Genomic DNA, 21,976 nt, shown 5'->3' with positions numbered 1-21,976 from the left:
AAATTTTTTCCTCCAGATCTTTGTTCATTCAGTGATTATAACAGTTAATACAATCACATGAATTGATGGTGGTATCAAGGATCAAGATCATTTGGACTATTATGCGCTTAAGAAGACACACACATATGCAATATAAAGCAGGCTTTCAGGGCAAACCCAGCAATTGTCTGTAAAGTAATATATTTATTGAGATGAATGAAGCGAAAAATGAAATGAATAATTTATTATCTGACTATCTCACTGTACATATGAAAAGGCCATGTACAGTATTTAGAGCTCTGCTGGTAACTAACCAGGTTTCCCTTTTTGTCTGTGGCAGTACAGTAATAAAGGACCAATCGGATATGCAATTACACGCATGCGCGCAGAACCTACTTTCACTGTATTTTGATCCTTCTAACATTAGCCTGGAGAGGCTTGGGAATTCCCCAGGACAACTATTTTAGCAAGACGCCTTGACTTGAAAACAGCTTAAGACGGTAACATTTATTTTACTCCTTAAATAACCTTTTAAAAGATTAACTTTATCAGTTAGAGCTTAGGTGCAGCGCCCTGCGCTGTTTTCTTAGCCTGGTCCTAGCACTTTAGCTTGCAAGCTAGCCAACTGCTACTGTCAAGCTGCCAGCTTGACAGCACAGCTAACGTTAGGTTGTTACTTTTCTTTAGACAGTTTGCTATCAGGCTAGCTACTAAAAGTAAATATAGACCAATTTTAACCAGCTGTTATTGCCATTATTGCAGAGGAATCTATATAAAAAAAAAAAAAAGTGCATAGCTAGCTAGCAACGGTATTCGTAATGGCTGGTATTCAGCCCAGGTGCGATTCTGGAAAGCTGCCTACACGGCCTGAACTTCACTTCGGGCTTGAAAAACACGACGCTCTGTGTACTTCTACACCGGAGGATTGGTGCGACAGTGGGCTAGATTGTCTGAGTGGAGCAGCGCTGAGTCTGGATGACCCCTTCAGCAACGAGACATCCCAAACATGGGTGCCCGGGTCCCCTCCGTACACGACCTCCTACCCATCACTGGATGACACTGACAAGCGCCCCATGGACTGTAGTTCACCGGGGGGTGAAGAGAGGTTGGACTCGGCTATAGGGGACTCAATTACAGATGAGACTATGGGGAGTATATCACAGGGGCTGGGGACCATGCACCTGAATGAACCAGTTATCAGTGACACAGTGGATGACAGTGGGAGGCAAGCGGCACTGATCCCAGAGGAGGAAAAACGGAGAAGAGAGATGTTCAACACACTGAACTTTGTGTCTGAGGATGGAGACACGTGAGAAGCCTCTCCTTACTATTCACATGGTGAACAGCAATTTGTTGGCTATTTGTACTTATCTCAAACACCTCCTTTGCTCATAGGGCTCTTCACCTGGCTCTTATTCACGAGCACTGGGCCTTTGTACAGTACCTTCTGGGGGTGATAGCGCTGGACAGGAGCTGGGTGCCTTACCTGGACATCCAGAACCACTTGGGACAGGTAAGCACAAGGACACATAGCTGCATTAGCAACACTGGAGTATTTACGGGGAAATTTGAGACAAAATATCTAAAGAAATGTATTATTAAAGACTTTCCAAATGTAGGTCTGTTGTAGACCCACTTCTTCTCTGCTAACCTCATGTCAAAATAAAAGTCCTGCAAGTGTGCCATATGTGGAAAAAAATCGAATACAATTGTATTGGTCACATACACATGGTAAGCAGATGTTAATGCAAGTGTAGCGAAATGCTTGTGCTTCTAGTTCCGACAGTGCAGCAATATCAACAAGTAATCAAACAATTCCACAACAACTACCTTATACACACTTCTAAGTAAAGTGATGGATTAAGAATATATAAATATATGGATGAGCAATGACTTAGCAGGCATAGGCAAGATGGTATAAAATACAGTATATACATATGGGATGAGTAATGCAAGATATGTAAACATCATTATTAAAGTGACTAGTGATCCATTTATTAAAGTGGCCAATGATTTCAAGTCTGCATGTAGGCAGCAGCCTCTGTGTTAGTGATGGCTGTTTAAGTCTGATGGCCTTGAGAGAGAAGCTATTTTTCAGTCTCTCAGTCCCAGCTTTGATGCACCTATACTGACCTCACCTTCTGGATGGTAGCGGGGTGAACAGGCAGTGGCTCGGGTGGTTGTTGTCCTTGATTATCTTTTTTTTTGCCTTCCTGTGACATCGGGTGCTGTGTGTGTGTCCTGGAGGGCAGGTAGTTTGCCCGTGGTGATGCGTTGTGCAGACCGCACCACCCTCTGGAGAGCCCTACGGTTGTAGGCAGTGCAGTTGCCGTACCAGGCGGTGATACAGCCGACAGGATGCTCTCAATTGTGCATCTGTAAAAGTTTGATAGGGTCTTAGGTGACAAGCCAAATTTCTTCAGTCTCCTGAGGTTGAAGAGGCCTTCTTCACCACACTGTCTGTGTGCATGGACCATTTCCGTTTGTCTGTGACGTGTACGCCAAGGAACTTAACTTTCCACCTTCTCCACTGCTGTCCCGTCGACGTGGATAGGGGGGTGCTCCCTCTGCTGTTTCCTGAAGTCCACGATCAATGAATATCTTGTGGGGGACTTATTTTGACATGATGTAAGCAGAGAGGACGTGGGTCTAGAACAGACACACATTTGGAAAGTCTGTTAAGTAATATGTTCCTTTCAGATATTTTAACAAATTCCCCGGGCTTTTAATGACCAACCGTCCTGCCCACTGGCACAGTAAGTTGAAATGGAATTTTATTTAACTTCTGGCTTCCCGAAGACTGTTATTGTGCAACTCAATACAATAGGGAGCAACGCTGTAGGTTAAATCTATTTTAATTCAATCACTTGACAGCACCCCTTTTGATTTGAACAAAACCTTCTATACATATTTGCCCATTGTAGAAGTGCTCAGAACACTGACTTTTTGGACCTGAATGTCAAAACAGTCAAGAGACAAAGGTGGTTGAAGTTGACCCATTTTGCATACCATGAAACATCCAGGTCTTCACCACTGTAATGGATAAACGGTTGAGATTCATATCATTTGAAAGCTTACAAACAGGGTTGTCAAATAGTTTTTATAATTTCTTACAAAAAAAAAATATACACACACTACCGGTCAAAAGTTTTAGAACACCTACTCAAGGGTTTTTATTTTTACTATTTAATACATTGTAGAACAATAGTGAAGACATCAAAACTATGAAATAACACACATGGAATCATGTAGTAACCAAAGAAGTATTAAACAAATCAAAATATATTTGAGATTCTTCAAATAGCCACCCTTTGCCTTGATGATAGCTTTGCACACTGTTGGCATTCTCTTGACCAGCTTCATGAGGTAGTCACCTGGAATGCATTTCAATTAACAGGTGTGCCTTGTTAATTTGTGGAATTTCTTTGCTTAATGCGTTTGATCCAATCAGTTGTTGTGACAAGGTGGTGGTGGGGGGGTATACAGAAGATAGCCCTATTTGGTAAAAAAKCAAGTCCGTATTATAGCAAGAACAACTCAAATAAGCAAAGAGGAATGACAGTGCATTACTTTAAGACATGAAGGTCAGTCAATACAGAACATTTTTACAACTTTTAAAGTTGCAGTCGCAAAAACCATCAAGAAACTGGCTCTCATGAGGACCGCCACAGGAATGGAAGACCCAGAGTTACCTCTGCTGCAGAGGATAAGTTCATTAGCCCTAATAAATGCTTAATAGAATTCAAGTAACAGACACATCTCAACATCAACTGTTCAGAGGAGGCTGTGTGAATCAGGCCTTCATGGTCYAATTGCTGTGACGAAACCACAACTAAAAGGACACCAATGAGAAGAAGAGACTTGCTTGGGCCAAGAAACACGAGCAATGGACATTAGACCGGTGGAAATTTGTCTGGTCTGGAGTCCAAATGGGAGATTTTTGCTTCCAACAGCTGTGTCTTTGTGAGATGCTGTGTGGGTGAACGGATGATCTCTGCATGTGTATTTCCCACCATGAAGCATGGAGGAGGTGGTGTTGGGGTGCTTTGCTGGTGACACTCAGTGATTTATTTAGAATTCAAGGCACACTTAACCAGCATGGCTACCACAGCATTCTGCAGCGATACGCCATCCCATCTGGTTTGCGCTTAGTCCCACTATCATTTGTTTTTCAACAGGACAATGACTCAACACACCTCCAGGCTGTGTAAGGGCTATTTTACCAAGAAGGAGAGGGATGGAGTGCTGCATCAGATGACTTGGCCTCCACAATCCCCCAACCTCAACCAAATTGAGATGGTTTGGGATGAGTCGGAGCGCAGAGTGAAGGAAATGCATCCAACAAGTGCTCAGCATATGTGGGAACTCCTTCAAGACTGTTGGAAAAGCATTCCAGGTGAAGCTGGTTGAGAGAATGCCAAGAGTGTGCAAAGCTGCCATCAAGGCAAAAGGTGGCTACTTTGAAGAATCTCCAATATATATTTTGATTTGTTTAACACTTTGTTACTTCATGATTCCATATGTTATTTTATAGTTTTGTCTTCACTATTATTCTAAAATGTAAAAATAAAGAAAAACCTTTGAATGAGTAGGTGTTCTAAAACTTTTGACAGGTAGTGTGTCTGTATACACGCACACACACAGTACATTCAGAAAGGATTCAGACCCCTTGACTTTTTCCACATTTTGTTACATTACAGCCTTGTTCGAAAATTGATTAAATCGTTTTTTTCCCAACCTCAATCTACATTGAGCAAATGTATAAAAAATAAAACTCACATTTACATAAGTGTTCAGACACTTTACTCAGTACTTTGTTGAAGCACCTTCGGCAGCAATTACAGCCTAGAGTTTTCTTGGGTATGACACTACCAAATTGGCACATCTGTATTTGGGGAGTTTCTCCCATTCTTCTCTGCAGATCCTCTCAAGCTCTGTCAGGTTGGATGGGGAGCGTTGCTGCACGTCTATTTTTCAGGTCTCTCCAGAGTTGTTCGATCGGGCTCAAGGACATTGAGACTTGTCCCGAAGCCACTCCTGCGTTGTCTTGGCTGTGTGCTTAGGGTTGTTGTCCTGTTGGAAGGTGAACCTTCACCCCAGTCTGGGATCTTGAGCACTTTGGAGCAGGTTTTTATCAAGGATCTCTCTGTACTTCTTTGCCTCGACCCTGACTAGTCTCCCAGTCCCTGACGCTGAAAAACATCCAACAGCAGGATGCTGCCACCACCATGCTTCACCGTAGGGATAGTGCAAGGTTTACTCCAGGTGTGACGCTTGGCATTCAGGCCAAAGAGTTCAATTTTGCTTTCATCAGTCCTTTAGGTGCTTTTCGGCCACTCCAAGCGAGCTGTCATGTGCCTTTTTTACTGAGGAGTGGCTTCCGTCTGGCCACTACCTTAAAGGCCTGACTGGTGGAGTGCTGCAGAGATGGTTGTCCTTCTGGAAGGTTCTCCCATCTCCACAGAGGAACACTAGAGCTCTGTCAGAGTGACCATTGGCTTCTTGGTCACCTCCCTGACCAAGGCCCTTCTCCCCCGATTGCTCAGTTTGGCTGGGCGGCCAGCTCTAGGAAGAGTTTTGGTGGTTCCAAACTTCTTCCATTTTAAGAATGATGGAGGCCACTGTGTTCTTGGAGACCTTCAATGCTGCAGAAATGTTTTGGTACCCTTCCCCAGATCTGTGACTCGACACAATCCTGTCTCGGATCTCTACGGACAATTCCTTCGARCTCATGGCTTGGTCTGACATGCACTGTCAACTGTGGGACTGTCCAATCAAGTGAATTTACCACAGGTGGACTCCCAAGTTGTAGAAAAATCTCATGGAAAATCAATGGAAACGGGATGCATCTGAGCTCAATATCGAGTCTCATAGCAAAGGGCCTGAATGCATATGTAAATAAGATATTTKTGTTTTATTTTTMATAAATTTGCTAAAATTTCAAAACAGTTTTTGCTTTGTCATTATGGAGTATTGTCAAGGGGTCTGAATACTTTTCGAAAGCACTGTATATTTTTGTAAAGTACATTATTTCACCCACCCTGTATTCAAGAGTATGTTCTGTCACAACTGATGGCGGTTACAACACAACCTCAGATGATGTAACACAACCAACCTCAGGGTCTAAGTAAGCTAAAACATATGGGTGAAAATCGGAGTTTACAAATTTTGGGACAATTGATGTTAAAGGTTACATTTTTATTACAAAACATTTTCCAACCCTGTTTGATATCTAAATGCTTACAATCTCAACTGTTTATCTTTTCCAGTGATGAAGAGATGGATGTTTCATGGTATGGTGGGGTATGCAATTGGGTCAACTTTGAGCACCTCTATCTCCTGAATACTTTGGCAATCAGGTCCAAAAAGTCKATTTCTGAACATTTCTTCCATGGGCAAACGCATATGGAAAGTTTTGTTTAAATCAAAAAGGATGCTGTGAAAAAGTGATTGAATAAATACACCAGCATTGCTAATAGCTAAGGGTTACACTGCTCTACTGAACCTAGATCTGCCACGCCAGCATATGGGGATTTCACAATGGGGGATTTATTACTGCTAAATAGCTAACAAAATGGCTACACGGACTATCTGCATTGATCCTGACACTCCAACACACACACACTCGCGTGCACACACTTCATTTGTTCACACACAACACTCCACACATTCATACCTACTCTACACACACACACTCGCATACAATCATCATACTCTGCTGCTACTCTGTTGATCTTATATCCTGACGCCAAGTCACCTTACCCCTATACCAGCGGAGGCTTCTGAGGGGAGGATGGTTCATAATAAATGCTGAAACAATGTGTTTGATGTATTTGATACCATTCKACTAATTCCTCTCCAGCCATTACCATGAGCCCGTCCTCCCCAATTAAGGTGCCACCAACCTCTTGTGCCCTCTCCATATCTAGCCCTACCACGCCAGTATTCCTGCACATTGTAAATATGGTATTGGTACTGACCCTGTATATACAAAAGTATGTGGACACCCCTTCAAATTTGTGGATTTGGCTATTTCAACCACACCCATTGTTGACAGGTGTATAAAATAGAGAACACAGCCGTGCAATCTCCATAGACAAACATTGGCCTTACTGAAGAGTTCAGTTACTTTCAATGTGGCACCGTCATAGGATGCCACCTTTCCAACAAGTCAATTCGTCAAGTTTCTGCCCTGCTAGAACTGCCCTGATCAACTGTAAGTGTTGTTGTTGTGAAGTGGAAACGTCTAGGAGCAACCGGCTCAGCCACGAAGTGGTAGGCCACACAAGCTCACAAAACGGGACCGCCGAGTGCTATAGTGCGTAAACATTCTGTCCTCGGTTGCAAAACTCACTACCGTGTTCCAAACTGCCTCTGGAAGCAACGTCAGCATAAGAATTGTTTGTTGGGATCTTCATGAAATGGGTTTCCATGGCCGAGCAGCTGCACACAAGCCTAAGATCAACATGCGCAATGCCAAGCGTCGGCTGGAGTGGTGTAAAGCTCGCCGCTATTGGACTCTGGCGCAGTGGAAACGCGTTCTCTGCACTGATGAATCACACTTCACCATCTGGCAGTCTGACGGATGACTCTGGGTTTGGCGGATGCCAGGAAAACGTTACCTGCCCCAATACATAGTGCCAACTGTAAAGTTTGGAGGAGGAATCATGGTCTGGGGCTGTTTTTTCATGGTTCCGGCTAGGCCACTTTGTTCTGGTGAAGGGAAATCTTAACGCTACAGCAAACATTGACATTCTAGACGATTCTGTGAATCCAACTTTGGCAACAGTTTGGGGAAGGCCCTTTCCTGTTTTCAGCATGACAATGCCCCCGTGCAGAAAGCGAGGTCCATACAGAAATGGTTTGTTGAGATTGGTGTGGAAGAACTTTGACTGGCCTGCACAGAGCCCTGACCTCAACCCCATCGAACACCTTTGGGATGAATTGGAACGCTGACTGCGAGTCAGGCCTAATCGCCCAACATCCGTGCCCACAGCAATGTTCCAACATCTAGTGGAAAGCCTTCCCAGAAGAGTGGAGGTTGTTTTTAGCAGAAAAGGGGCGACCAACTTCATATTAATGTTCTTATTTCTCATGTTCTTATTTATGTTTCTCGTGTGTTCTTGTTCTACTTTGTTTTATAGTATTTTTTTTCTTTTACTACTGATATTGATTACTGCATTGTTGGGAAAGAGCTTGCGCACCAGACAATAAAACTTGAAACTAACATGTAATTAACACGTCACCTTCCATTTTCTTGTCCCTCTCAAATCTCCTCCTTTGGTTACTATTTGTCCACTTTTCTTCCTCTGTCAGACTGCCCTTCACCTGGCTGTCATAGTGGACCAGTCCCAGTTTGTGCGAGGGCTGCTGTGGGGTGCTGCGAGCGCTGAGCTCCAGGAGAGGGGAGGGAACACACCGCTGCACCTGGCTGTCAGGGAGCTGAGGCAGGACTGTGTACGAGAGATCACCTCCAACTGCCAGAGCACTGACTACCTGCATGTCACCAACTACTCAGGTACACGGATCACCCCGAGGACATGGAGCCAGTTATTTTAACGTTAGAAACTCTGCATCCCTGCTTACCTTTGTTTCTCTATTTGTAATGTCACCCTCCCTTCCGCTCTCTCTTCTCTTTCAGGGGTGAGTGCACTGCATTTGGCAGTACAGAGGGGCAAAGAGGACATAATCAGCATGCTGATTGATGCAGGAGCCAATGTTAACCAGAGGGTGAGTAGCCCACATTAGTTACTGTATCAGACTGATGAAGACAGAGTGGGTCCTCTATGCCCGCTAGGTTCCAACATGCCTCAGTACTTCATCCATCAAACTCATTATTAAAGGTCCCCTTACCTAATGAGCAAGATAATTACACTTAAAGGTTATGATGATGCCTCTCTCCCCTCCTACCCCCCCAGGACKTGGGCTCAGGCCGCTCCCCTTTACACTGGGCCGTTGAGTCCCAGAGCCCCAGGCTGGTGCAGCTGCTGCTGCAGGGGGGGGCCAATGTAGACCAGCCCTCCTATGCAGGCCACACGGCCCTCTACTGCGCCCTGCACAGGCCCAACAAGGAGGTACAGGCCCTGCTCAAGGCTAGAGGGGCCTCTGACACACAGGTCCAGGATGAAGAGGATGAGGAAGCAGAGGAGAGGGAGAGCGAAGATGTGAGGGGGGTCTGGGGCAGTTACAGTTAGCATTGTACATGTTTGAGCACACATTGTCTATCATGGCTGTAAGTGTTATTATTGGGTTTATGACTCCATGACGATTAACTCTGCTCTTCTGTTTTCCTCCTGTAGGAAGAGTTTGATGACGTTGTTATCAATGGACAACGAGTGCACTAACCATGAACATGGACACTAAGCCACATGGAGTCATGGCGCTGCTGTTGGGCTAAGCTATAGATGTAGATTGTGTGGTTCGTGTATGTATGTGTGCCTGTAAATTGTATATATCAAGGCTGCTGGGGAACTCCAGTTCTCAACCCAGTCAGGAACTAAGTTGTTCGAATTAGCTTATCACAGTTGTTCCTGCTTCAAATTAGTTCCCTTAAATTGTGCAGAGGGCAAGCTAATATTAGTTGGATCACATGGGTTTTAGTGTCTATCTGGAGCTAAGCTTGCCAAGACTAGTGTTGCCTACTCTAAGCATGGGAGAATGATCCAACCATGGACTCAGCTGTGTGCTGTCAAACTCAAATCATGGCCCCGCCCACTAGTGGCCACATCTCTTGTACATGTCCCACCCCACCGTTGGCTCACATGCAACTCCACTGCTCAGATGGGCTGCTGATACCCATCTTCAGGGTAATCTATGGTGCAAAGTCAGAAAAGGTTTTGATGTCTAAATACCCAGTAACACATTGATACTGCAGTGTGCTGTAACACAGACCAGTTGGATTAGATTTGTCTATTATTATTTTTTAAATATGTCTCTATAAGCTAAAAAATTGCAGCTCGATTAAGTTCTCAAATAACCCATACTGTATGTTTTAAGTTCAAGCTATTGCTAAGGGGCAGATATAGCTGGCATTTGGGGACTTCCCCCCCCCCCCCCCCCCTGTTTAAATAACCACTTGATGATTATTTTATTGCCTCTGATGGTGATCTTTAGCTGCATGGATTTATATAAAAAAATTCTCAATGCTAATTGTGAAATTAGGCTATAGATAAGAGATGTGGGTTTGGGATTAAAGTAGTTGGATTATCTGAGATGTTTGCATTATTAACGGTTCAGGGTTAGGGGAAGATGTGAATGTACATCAGGTAGAGGTTAATGCATGCCAAGGTAAGTAGTTCATTTGGGATGGAAAGAGAAAGGAGGGGCAAACTCAACACATTGGTACTAAATCATCTTTGCTTCCAGTTGAAAAATAAATTATAATTTCACTTATTCGAGAACCTCTGCAAGTCTACATGAATTGATATTTGACCTATCGCATGGGTGAAGTGATCCAACTATTTCAGTAATGGATCAATCCCTGAACAGGAGTGCTCTAACCAGGGCCTGATTGTCCCTGGAGTGATGTTGTCATTCAGTCCATTTTATGTACAGTTCACCAATTAAAGACGGAACTACAAGAAGCAAACACAGGGACCCACCCAGAACAAGGGTTGGAGATCCCTGGTCTAAAAGAATCTGGTGTATATTCGCTTTGTGCATTTTGCCGTTTTTGTATTATTTTGAAGGATTGACTGGTGATTTGACAGGCTAGGACGCCTCTGTGTTTGCTCGTCAGCAGGAGCATGGTGTCTACATGATTATTGTAATTAAAACTAAAATAAATACAGTATTAAGAGGCTGTGCAGTGTCTGCTGTTTATTCTCACTGAACACGCAAAAGTATAGATTCTGATTCAGTTGTAGTTTAACTTTACTTCCATGCGCTACTTTGATACAGTTACAGCATCCGGAACCCGAGGCTATGTTATGCATACTTTCATGGTTTAACTTGCAAAGAGTTTGACACAGCTCTTAGAGACTTACCCAGAAAAACTGCTTCTATGAAGCATTGACTCAGATGTGTGAATACTTATGTAAATTAGATATTTCTGCATTTATTTGCAAACATTTCTAAAAACATATTTTCACTTTGTCATTATGGGGTATTGTCTGTAGACAATATGTCGGGGTTGTACTGGAGATGAATATGAATGAAGGTCGACAATTTCGAAAAGTCCCTTTTTAAACAGATTTTTTTTTAAATTTTGGAACAGATGAAAACGTATTATATAGTTACAAAATATGGAATACTCTGAGTAGGCTGGGCAAACCCAATTTGTTGATTTCTTGCATATCATCAAAATTAATCAATTGCAGCACGTTTTTTGACTCATTCAGCAGTTTTTACCTGCTTAAGTACAATACCATTGGAAATTAATGTTGAAAGTTCTATTAATATTCCTAAAACGTAAATAGAAAATTATGCTTTCGCTGCTTCCCGTTGACAAGACATTTTGATAAATAGACCAATGTCAAAACACAGCTTTAAAAACCTCTTAGATGGGGACTTGCATAGTTCTGGTACCGGTTCCGTTCAACATTTTCACTTATAAATCGACCTGTGAACACCATTGAGCAATAGCCCTTGTTCCCACGGACACAGTAGTACCGTATATTTTATGTGCCTGTGTGAAATCTGAAACAACTTGACGCTGGGATGTCCTTCCTACCGTTTCATTCGCTCTTCCGACTCCTTCAACTCCTGGCTGAACCCTATGTCACAGCCACTGACAAAGCACATGCCTGCAATCCTTTATTGCATTAATAAAAAATAATTCATAGATTTTAAGACCCCAAAAATACGTTCTGTTTGTCATAGATGGACAAGATTAATATGATATGAAAGGAAAGTTCATAACGAATTCAGGAAGCCAAGCTAGAGCTCTGTGTGACATTCACAGTGGTGGGGGCAGATGTTTTGATCAAGAGAGACCTTTAGAAATATGTACATTTTCTCAAACAGTAAACATATATGTATTTTACAGTTATAAGGATGGTGAAATCTTATAGTTTGGAGTTTTATAATTGTATTATACTATATTTAGAATGTCATTTTAAGCCTTATTCATACTGTTTTGTTGAAAAGAAAACGCGTCATACAATATTTCACATTTTCATCATATTTGTACTGTGTACTTGAGCTTGTGTCCTCAAAAGTCACTGCACGTCAGCAATTTATAACTATTTTTTTACCAGAAAGGTGAGATTTTAACCTCTCTTGGAGTATGCAGCATTACTAGTTATTGTTCATAGTCCTCTCATTATAAGTAATTACTTTCGGGGGTAACGTAGATTACATTTTAAATTACATGTAGTTACAATTAAAAGGTTTTAACGTGTCCAAATCAATAACAAATATGCAGAAATGGTTTGTGATTATATTGAAAACCTAAACTGTACTATCTACACATACTGTACATGTGCGAAAGTAGTACTCTTGACCAATCACCGATGAAGGGGCATAGACTTTGGCTACCGAACTTCGACTTGCCTCAAGAAAAACGGTTGTGTGCTCGAACAGCCAGAAAAAAACCCTGCCGAAGACCAAAACGAAACTAAAATAAATACATGCTCAAACTGTTTAGAGTAGGATGCACACGGTAAAGTTTACTGTATGCCTACCAWGCTCAAACTGTTTTGACTGGGAAGCATACGGTATGCTTCCCAGTCAAAATAGTTTGCGCAGATATTATGACAACATTTTGTGATGTTTTTGTTTGTTTTGGTCTTCAGCAGTTTTTTTTTTTACAACTGTTCGTGAATTATTTTTGAGGCAAATCGAAGTTCGGTAGTCGAAGTTCGGTAGCCGAAGTCTACGTCCCTTGGTCGTTATTGGTCAACAGTACTACTCATAGCAGGAGTGGAAACATAATGAAGTGTTTGTTGTCATTCAACGAGAGACAACTAGTTTTCATGCATTTTTTCATGCTAGTAGATACCATAGACTTCCAGTCATTGCGCTAACTTTAGTTAGCATTGGCTCGCGAAACTACCTCTAACTCATGGATACATACAAATGGTATCCATGAGTTCATCTGACTGGAAAAGTAGATAAAGTGCTTCATTGACAAAATCCTGTAGAGTCCCTTTAATTAAAGGATGACAGTAAATGAAGCAAACACGTCTGTGTTTTCAATAATCACATATTTCTTAGTTTAACCATTTTTGAGATTTAAAAAATGATCTTTTGCACAATCTAACTGGGCGCTCTACAAAGAGCTCCCATAGTGACTGTGCATCTGCCCATTCATTCGACTTTCCTACTCTGAGGGTGGTACTGACTTTCTTTGCAACCAATTATTTTAACTAGATGGTAACTTTAGATTAAGTAAAGTTGTGGGACTTGTTTTAGCTCTTTAAAGGTATTTTTGTGGAATTTGAAGATTTTTTACTATTTAAAGCAAAGCAGTTACATATAGTCAAAGTTATATTTAGTAAAATAATTGGTCAGAATACTTCGATAGACTACTACAGTATATCAACCTTATAACTTGGGGTTGTGGGACAGTTAAATCACCCAAATGTCTGAGCTACAGTTATTGCGTGTGAAAATGGAAAGAAGACAAAGCTGTTGGACAAAGTTGGACAAAGCAAGCTTCTGTCAGAAGATGGGCAGCAATAAAAGGCAGGATCATGTGGACCACAGAAATATAATTAATTCCATTTCTATAACACTTAGGAAAGCAAAGCAACTCTGAATCATTCATGCTGTGGGTCTCATCTAAATATATGCATGCTTCACTTTTTTTTTAAATGTTCTAGGTAAATGAAGTTTGATTTTATTTGAATGATGATGTAATGATCAAACAGTTTTGTTGGAAATTCATAGGTCTGCTGCTCAAGGTCAGATAGAAACTAACATTTTATTATAGTTTTTCAAGTTAAGTTTTTAATGTAACATGCACAAGTACAGTGAAATGCATTTATTGCAAGCTCTAAACCCAACAATGCAGTAATCAATATCAATGTAGCACTAAAAATAACATAAGGTAGAACAGAAAGACACAAATAAAAATAAGAACATGAGAAAGTAAGAAGCTAGATACAGGGTTAGTTCCAATACCATATTTACAATGTGCAGGAATACTGGASTGATAGAGGTAGATACACTATATATACAAAAGTTTGTGGACACCCCTTCAAATTAGTGGATTCGGCTATTTCAGCCACACCTGTTGCTGACAGGTGTATAAAATCGAGCACATGCCATGTAATCTCCATAGACAAACATTGGCAGTAGAATGGCCTACAGAAGAGCTCAGTGACATTCAACGTGGCACCGTCATAGGATGCCACCTTTCCAACAGGTCAGTTTGTCAAATTTCTACCCTTCTAGAGCTGCCCCGGTCAACTGTAAGTGCTGTAATTATGAAGTGGAAACGTCTAGGAGCAACAACAGCTCAGCCGCGAAGTGGTAGGCCACACAAGCTTACAGAATGGGATCGCCGAGTGCTGAAGTGCGTAAAAATTGTCTGTCCTCGGTTGCAACACTCACAACCGTGTTACAAACTGCCTCTAGAAGCAACATCAGCACAATAACTGTTCGTCTGGAGCTTCATGAAATGGGTGTCCATGGCCGAGCAGCCGCACACAAGCCTAAGTTCACCATGCGCAATGCCAAGCGTCGGCTGGAGTGGTGTAAAGCTCGCCGCCATTGGACTATGGAGCAGTGGAAACGCGTTCTGTGGAGTGATGAATCACGGTTCACCATCTGGCACTCCACCGAACAAATCTGGGTTTGGCGGATGCCAGGAGAACGCTACCTGCCTGAATTCCTAGTACCAACTGTAAAGTTTGATGGAGGAGGAATAATGGTCTCGGGCTGTTTTTCATGGCCACTTAGTTCCAGTGAAGGGAAATCTTAACGCTACAGCATACAATAACATTCTAGACGATTGTGTGCTTCCAACTTGGGGAAGGCCCTTTCCTGTTTCAGCATGACAATGTCTCTGTGCACAAAGCGAAATCCTTACAGAAATGGTTTGTTGAGATCGGTGTGGAAGAACTTGACTAGCCTGCACAGAGCCCTAACCTCAACTCCATTGAACACCTTTGGGATGAATTGGAACGCCGACTGCGAGCCAGGCCTAATCGCCCAACATCAGTGCCCGACCTCACTAATGCTCGTGGCTGAATGGAAGCAAGTCCCCGCAGCAATGTTCCAGCATCTAGTGGAAAGCCTTTCCAGAAGAGTGGAGACTGTTATAGAAACAAAGGGGGACCAACTCCATATTAATGCCTATGATTATAGAATGAGATGTTCGCTGAGCAGGTGTCCACCAGTGGTGTAAAGTACTTAAGTAAAAATACTGTTGAGTACTACATAAGTAGTTTTTTGGGGTATCTGTACTTTACTTTTTTTTATWACAACTTTTACTTCACTACATTACTAAAGAAAACAATGTACTTTTTACTCCATACATTTTCCCTGACACCCAAAAGTATTTGTTACATTTCGAATGCTTGGCAGGAAAGGAAAATGGTCCAATTCACACATTTATCAAGAGAACAAACCTGGTCATCCCTACTGCCTCTGATCTGGCCGACTCACTAAACACACATGCTTCGTTTGTAAATTATGTCTGAGTGTTGGAGTGTGCCCTTGGCTATCCGTAAATAAAAAAACAAGAAAAATGTGGCATCTGGTTTGCTTAATATAAGGAATATGAAATGATTTATACTTGTACTTGTACGTTTGAAACTTAAGTATATTTTAGCAATTACATTTACTTTTGATACTTAAGTATATTTAAAACCAAATACTTTTAGACTTTAACTCAAGTAGTACTTTACTGGGTGATTTTCACTTGAGTCATTTTCTATTAAGGTATCTTTACTTTTACTCAAGTATGACAAATGGGTACTTTTTCCACCACAAAAGTGTACTTTTGGTCCTATATAGAGTATGTATCGGGTAAGGTGACTAGGCATCAGGATATATGATAAACAGAGTAGTATCAGCATAAATTATGATTGTATGGGAGTGCGTGTGTGTGTAGCGTCAGTATACATGTGTGTGCATGTTATGTTTTGTATTGGACTGTCAGTGTGCATAACTGTGTAGAATCCTGTGAGTGTGTAAAGATGACAAAAATAAAATACAAGGGTCAACTCAGATAGTCCGTGTAACAATTCTGAAAGGTATTTAGCAGTCTTATGGTTTCGGGATAGAAGCTGTTCAGGAGCCTGTTGGTGTTGGACTTAATTAACCGGTACCACTTGCCGTGCAGAAGCAGAGCACAGTCTATGGCTTGGGTGGCTGGAGTCTTTGACGACTTTCCGGGCCTTCCTTTCACACCGCCTGATATACAGGTCCTGGATGGCAGGGGGCTCGGCTCCAGTGAAGTACTGGGCTGTTGTAAGAAATGCTGTCTTCATTGACCTTAACACATAGCTATAATACTGTTATAATGCCTTCCTTATTAAAGCAGACTTTGTTGCAAACATCTGGCTACACCCCACAGTTAAACACGTTCTGCCCGTAACAGATACTAACCTCACTCCCACACGCAGGGGGAGGATGGCTGACTCAGCCTTTTATGACCACTGATAAGGCAGGAATGCCATTATACGAGCAGCACACGCACATGCAACACACACACAACACCCTTGTTTCAGGCTGGGTTTCCAAGAACAAAGAACAGTGCCAAGAACCAATGAGGCATTGATGCCAGCGTGGAGGGGACGGGCCTCCACTTACAACGACCAATCAGGAGCACGAACTACAGAACTCCTACGTCATTCACTGTATAAAATATACTGCACAATATGTTTCGGGACTCGCTCCTGATAGTTCCTTCTGAGCTAAAATGAACGAGTCCGTGCACGTTTTGCTCAGATATCTTTACATCCGAATAAACTGTCTTACTATATACCGATCCACCCTGTCCAGCGTCTTGACTTGGTCTCATTTCTCTAGTAACGAATCATCAACACTGTCCACACCACTCTCTGCAGCACCATTCGATCGAGGGTGGTGTTGTTGCCATTGCCATCTCAGACAAAACATTTTGCTCATTAAAATTCCTAGAATGTCTCTTTATAATAATATGTAAACTACCTAAATATTGCTCACACATTATTATAAAGATACATTTTAGGAATTTMAATGAGCACATTTTTTCTGAGCTGGGGTTGAGTGACTTGGGGATTGTGTCAAATATCACTGATGTGGATCAGGCCCCTAACCCTTCATTTTTTTATTTCCCTGTTTAAAGGGTAAAAGACTGATGTAATCCTTGGTTTACGCATGAATTGTCGGAGAAATTACAGGAAAGAAATGTAGCTTGGGCTAAGGTTAGACGGACTGATTCTACATCTGATTGGCAGTCCTTCAGAGATTTGAGAAACAGATGTCTATCCCTGGTTTCAAAAGCAAAATCATTATATTTCTTGAATTATTTTTCAGAGTGGTGGTAATCCAGCCAACTTTTGGAAAGTGGTCAAATCCTTTAAACAAAACTCCACCCCCTCGTTGCCCCAGCAGGTTGACAGCCTCTGGTCTGATGTACTTTGCTAAAAAACATAGGGGCTGATTCACTTGATTCCTTCTTATTGCAGCTCTCTGCCCCACTTATTGCAGAACCACTGACCTATATGTTTTACTTGAAAATTGTTTCTGGTGTTATCTCGAAGATATGGCAAGCGGCAAATGTCCTCCCACTACATAAAGGAGGAGATCCTTCTGACTTAGTTAACTCCCGTCCAATTTCCAAATTATGTTGCCTTTCCAAAGTTTTAGAATCCCATATACTAACTTTCAGCAAAAACTTTAACTTCTCCCTCTATTTTTAATGTGCACCAATCCTGTTTTAGATCTGGACATTAACAAGTGTAGCAGCTGAAACTGTGCTATGATGATGTGTTAAATTGTTAAATCATTGTGCTGCCTTATTTATAGACCTTTCCAAGTCCTTCAATACTGTTGACCATCACATTGTTATTCAAAGGTTGACTGAAATAGGCCTGGATCAAGCTTCTTGCAAGTGGTTTGAAAACTATCTGTCAGACAGGACTCAATGTGTGATCTCTGGTGGTGTTAAGTCTAGTTTTCTGGATATCACACAAGGTGTACCTCAGGGGTCGGTACTAAGACCTGTTCTCTTTACTATTTATTTAAATAATAGTCTATCTGTTAAAACTTGTGATATTCATCTGTACGCAGATGACACTGTTATGTATGCCATTGCCCCAACTGTTGAACAGGCTATATTAGAATCTGCAATCTGACCTTGTTACCATTCAGAAAGCCCTGGTTGGTTTAAAACTTGTACTTAATGCGATCAAGACGAAATACATGTTGTTCTCTAGTTCTCGCAAGAATGTTTCAGATGGACTACATATTTATAATTGGATTGTTTCTCCCATTGATCGGGTTCCCGCCTACAAATATCTGGACATCTGGATTGACAAAGACTTAATGTTTAAAAAACATACGGATGACCTAGTTAAAAAGCTAAGATTTAATGTGGGCTACTTTTTTATAAATAGATTGGCTGGTCCTCATTAAAGTCACGTAGATCAATGTATTACTCCCTTTTTGTTCACAAAGCCCTACTACACAAGCTTCCAATTTACCTAACTTCGTTGCTAACGTATAAAAGAATGAGATAGCAAACCCATTTACAGGGTTGGTTAACTCTTCAGAATCCTCAGATCTTCACGGAATTAGGTGAATCTGCTTTAAGTTTTCACGCTCCACATTTTTGGAATCATTTACAAAATTCATTACATTTGGATTCCCTGGTGCCACTAGGGCATTTTAAAACCCGGATGATAAATGGGTTCGAGGTGTGCAATTGTTTTGATTGATTGATATAGTAACCTGCTTATGATGGCTGTGATGTTAGTGATGTTCTGGTGTAGTGTACTTGTAATTTGCAATACTTTTTTGCTTTGTGGTCTCAGGGCACCATTGAAAATGAAACCCTGGTCTCAATTGGGCTCCACTGATTAAATAAAAGTTTACAGTAAAATAACAAGCAGTGATACAGCCTGTCAAGATGCTCTCAATGGTGCAGCTGTAGAACTTTTTGATGATTTGATGCCAAACCTTTTCAACTTCCTGAGGGGGAAGAGGCGCTGTCGTGCTTCCTTCACGACTGTGCGTGTGAGTGGACCATTTTAAGTCTTTAGTGATTTGGACACAGAAGAACTTGAAGCTCTTGACCAGCTCCACTGCAGCCCCGTTTCCTGTAGTCCACGATCAGCTCATTCGTCTTACTGACGTTGAGGGAGAGGTTGTTGTCCCGGCACCACACTGCCAGGTCACAGACCTGGCTGTGTGTAGGTCGTGTTGTCAGAAGACCCCCGATGTTGACTACCCTCACCACCTGGGGCTGGCCGATCAGGAAGTCCAGGTTCCAGTTGCAGAGGGAGGTGTTCAGTCCCAGGGTCCTAAGCTTGGTGATGAGCTTGGAGGGAACAATAGTGTTGAACGCTGAGACGTAGTCAATGATCAGTATTCTCACATAGGCATTCCTCTTATCTAGGTGGGTAAGGGTAGTGTGGAGCGCAATTGAGATTGCATCATCTATGGATCTGTTGGGGCAGTATGTCTGGTGTCTGGGATGAATAACCTTTCAAAGCACTTCATGATTACAGATGTGAGTGCTACAGGGCGGTAGTCATTGTGGCATAAAGCTTTAGAGTTCTTGGAAACAGGAATAATGGTAGTTATCTTAAGACATGTGGGGATTACAGACTGGGACAAGGAGAGGTTGAAAATTACAGTGAATATGCTTGCAAGCTGATCTGTGCATGCTCTGAGAACAGGCCCGTAGCCCTGCGAGTGTTGACCTGAATAAAGACCTTCCTCACGTAAGCCTCGGAGAGCGAGATCACCCAGCCCTCTGGGTTGGTGGGGGCCCTCAGGCACAGTGTTGTTATTGTCAAAGCATGCATAAAATCCATGGAGTTTGTCTGCAAGAGAGGCATCGTTGTGCAGATCATGGCTGGGTTTTCCTTTGTAATCCGTAATGGACTGTAGCCCTGCCACCTGCGGTGGGCGTCGGAGCCTGTGTAGTATGATTCCACCTTATTACTATATCATTGCGGGACTTGAACTTGTTCCTGTCCTTAGCCGTAGCCTCAGGGTTGTCTGTGATAGCTCTGTGTGTGGTAGCCCTGTCCTTAAGTTTAGCATCAGTGTTAATCCAGGGCTTTTGATTGGGGAAGAATATTCACTGTGGGGACAACGTCACCGATGCATTTCCTTATGAAGCTAGTGACGGCGGTGCTTAGCTCGATGTTATTGGCGGAGTCTGGGAACATATTAGAATAGCAGTGAAGTAGAGGAAGATGTCATACACTAAGTTTCTGTCTAGCCTGATGGGAAAGTGGTTAGAAGTTTGAAAGAAAAAAAAGCAGAAACCTACCCATGGCATCGACGTTCAGGCCCTAACCTACCCCGATTGCTCAACCCGAAATTAGAAATACAATAACTTTCTCCGCTAGTATCCAAAGCAGAATTGTCTCTGTCTGTCCTTTGCTCCCTGCGCTGCCCCATGTGCTCCTCTGCGTGTGTGAGTATCCTTAGCAACAAATGTCTAGCTTGAACGGTTCAAGAATTACTGTTGGTGGGTTATTTTATGCAAATGTATATAGTTACAAAAATMTTAAATTTAGGATAGCCTGAACATGTGAAAGTTGGTTTGTTCTCTCTAGCTTGAATGGCTCAATAGTTATTTTATGCAAATGAATAAAAATGTATGGAGTTAGACATTTCAAAGAATTTGAAGTTAGGATAGCCTGACTGTTTTAAAGTTGGTCTTGTAGCTTAATTGGCCAAAAGCGAAACCATTTMGAATATCTACCTCTGTATTCCTATGGTTCTCATTAAAACCCATGTAATTTATGCACATTTAATGGTTATAGTAAAAAAAAGTATGTATATAGTATAAAAAATATTTTGACAAGCAATCTAAGTATGGTCAGTCTGAACATCTCAACGTTGATTTGGAGTTGATAGCTTAAACAGTGAAAGAGGAGATAGACCTAGAATGTATTTTTTTCATTGTAGTCTATGGCCCCTTTTCAGCCATTGAAATGCATTGGTATCCATAGCAACGGCTCTGTTTGGGCTGCTCAACGATGAGACATGAGAGAGCTTTTAGCTGATGTTAGCTAGCTACTTTGTCACTAAACTCTGACAAACTGCAGTAACTCAGTAACTATTGATTGGTAGAAGATCGTTCTGTTCTGATTCCAGATTTAAATAGCTGAGCCCAAGATGTTATACTCTCTACGTTTTTGCGAGTATCCATAGCAATGTCTCCATTTGGGCTGCTACAGTTTTTGAATTTTACCTTTAGGGAGTCCCCAATGACCCCAGGGTCTCTTTCACAAGGGAGCCCTGCATATACAATTTGACGAGGCATGAGACAGCTGTTAGTTGGCGTTAACTAGCTACTGTTCGCCACTCAACTCAGACAAACAACTGTAACTTTTGATTGGTAGAAGATAATTCTGTTCTGCAAGTTTCCATTGCAATGGCTGTTTGGGCTGCTCAATGACGAAACAGAGAGCTGTTAGCTGGCGTTAGCTTGCTGCTTTTCATCACTCTAAACTCAGACAGCTGTAACTTTTGATTAGTAGTAAATAATTTTGTTCTGATTCCAGATTTGAATACCAAAGAAGTAGACAAAGATCTAATACGCTCTAACTTTTTGTCTAACTGATTGGGAAAGTGGTCCAAATTTAAGTTGTTTATAAAAAGTTCATAGAAATGTTATTGATGCAGTTAGTAAAACAGCTGTATTGTTTGATCGGTATGAGATTTTTGTTCCAATTTCAGTTTTGAATAGCAAAGAAGTAGAGGAAGAGTTCATATGCTCTAACTTTTTGTCAAAATGGTTGGGAAAGTGGTATCAGGTTTGTGTCAAAAGTTTCATTGTTCAAAGTAAATGGAATGCTAGAAGTCTGGGAGTTGATGTCACAATGGGACATTTAGAATGTTGAAGAAATCCCATGAAAGTGAAAAAGGACAAAAAGCTTAA

The 21,976-nt window shown here is 41.8% G+C and overlaps 1 protein-coding gene across 1 annotated transcript; it reads left to right on the top strand.

Annotated features, from left to right (window-relative positions):
• Window positions 1-351: 351 nt before the first annotated feature.
• Window positions 352-9,711, top strand: LOC111981184 (NF-kappa-B inhibitor alpha). Its single transcript, XM_024012353.3, has 6 exons — window positions 352-1,288; window positions 1,375-1,492; window positions 8,296-8,497; window positions 8,621-8,709; window positions 8,898-9,143; window positions 9,279-9,711. The coding sequence occupies exons 1-6, from the start codon at window positions 798-800 to the stop codon at window positions 9,321-9,323; spliced, it is 1,191 nt and encodes a 396-aa protein (XP_023868121.1). The 5' UTR covers window positions 352-797; the 3' UTR covers window positions 9,324-9,711.
• Window positions 9,712-21,976: the final 12,265 nt, after the last annotated feature.

Source organism: Salvelinus sp. IW2-2015, linkage group LG20, assembly GCF_002910315.2.
Source record: "Salvelinus sp. IW2-2015 linkage group LG20, ASM291031v2, whole genome shotgun sequence".
Classification (NCBI taxonomy): Eukaryota; Metazoa; Chordata; class Actinopteri; order Salmoniformes; family Salmonidae; genus Salvelinus; species Salvelinus sp. IW2-2015.
This window is presented reverse-complemented; position numbering and strand designations above follow the sequence as displayed.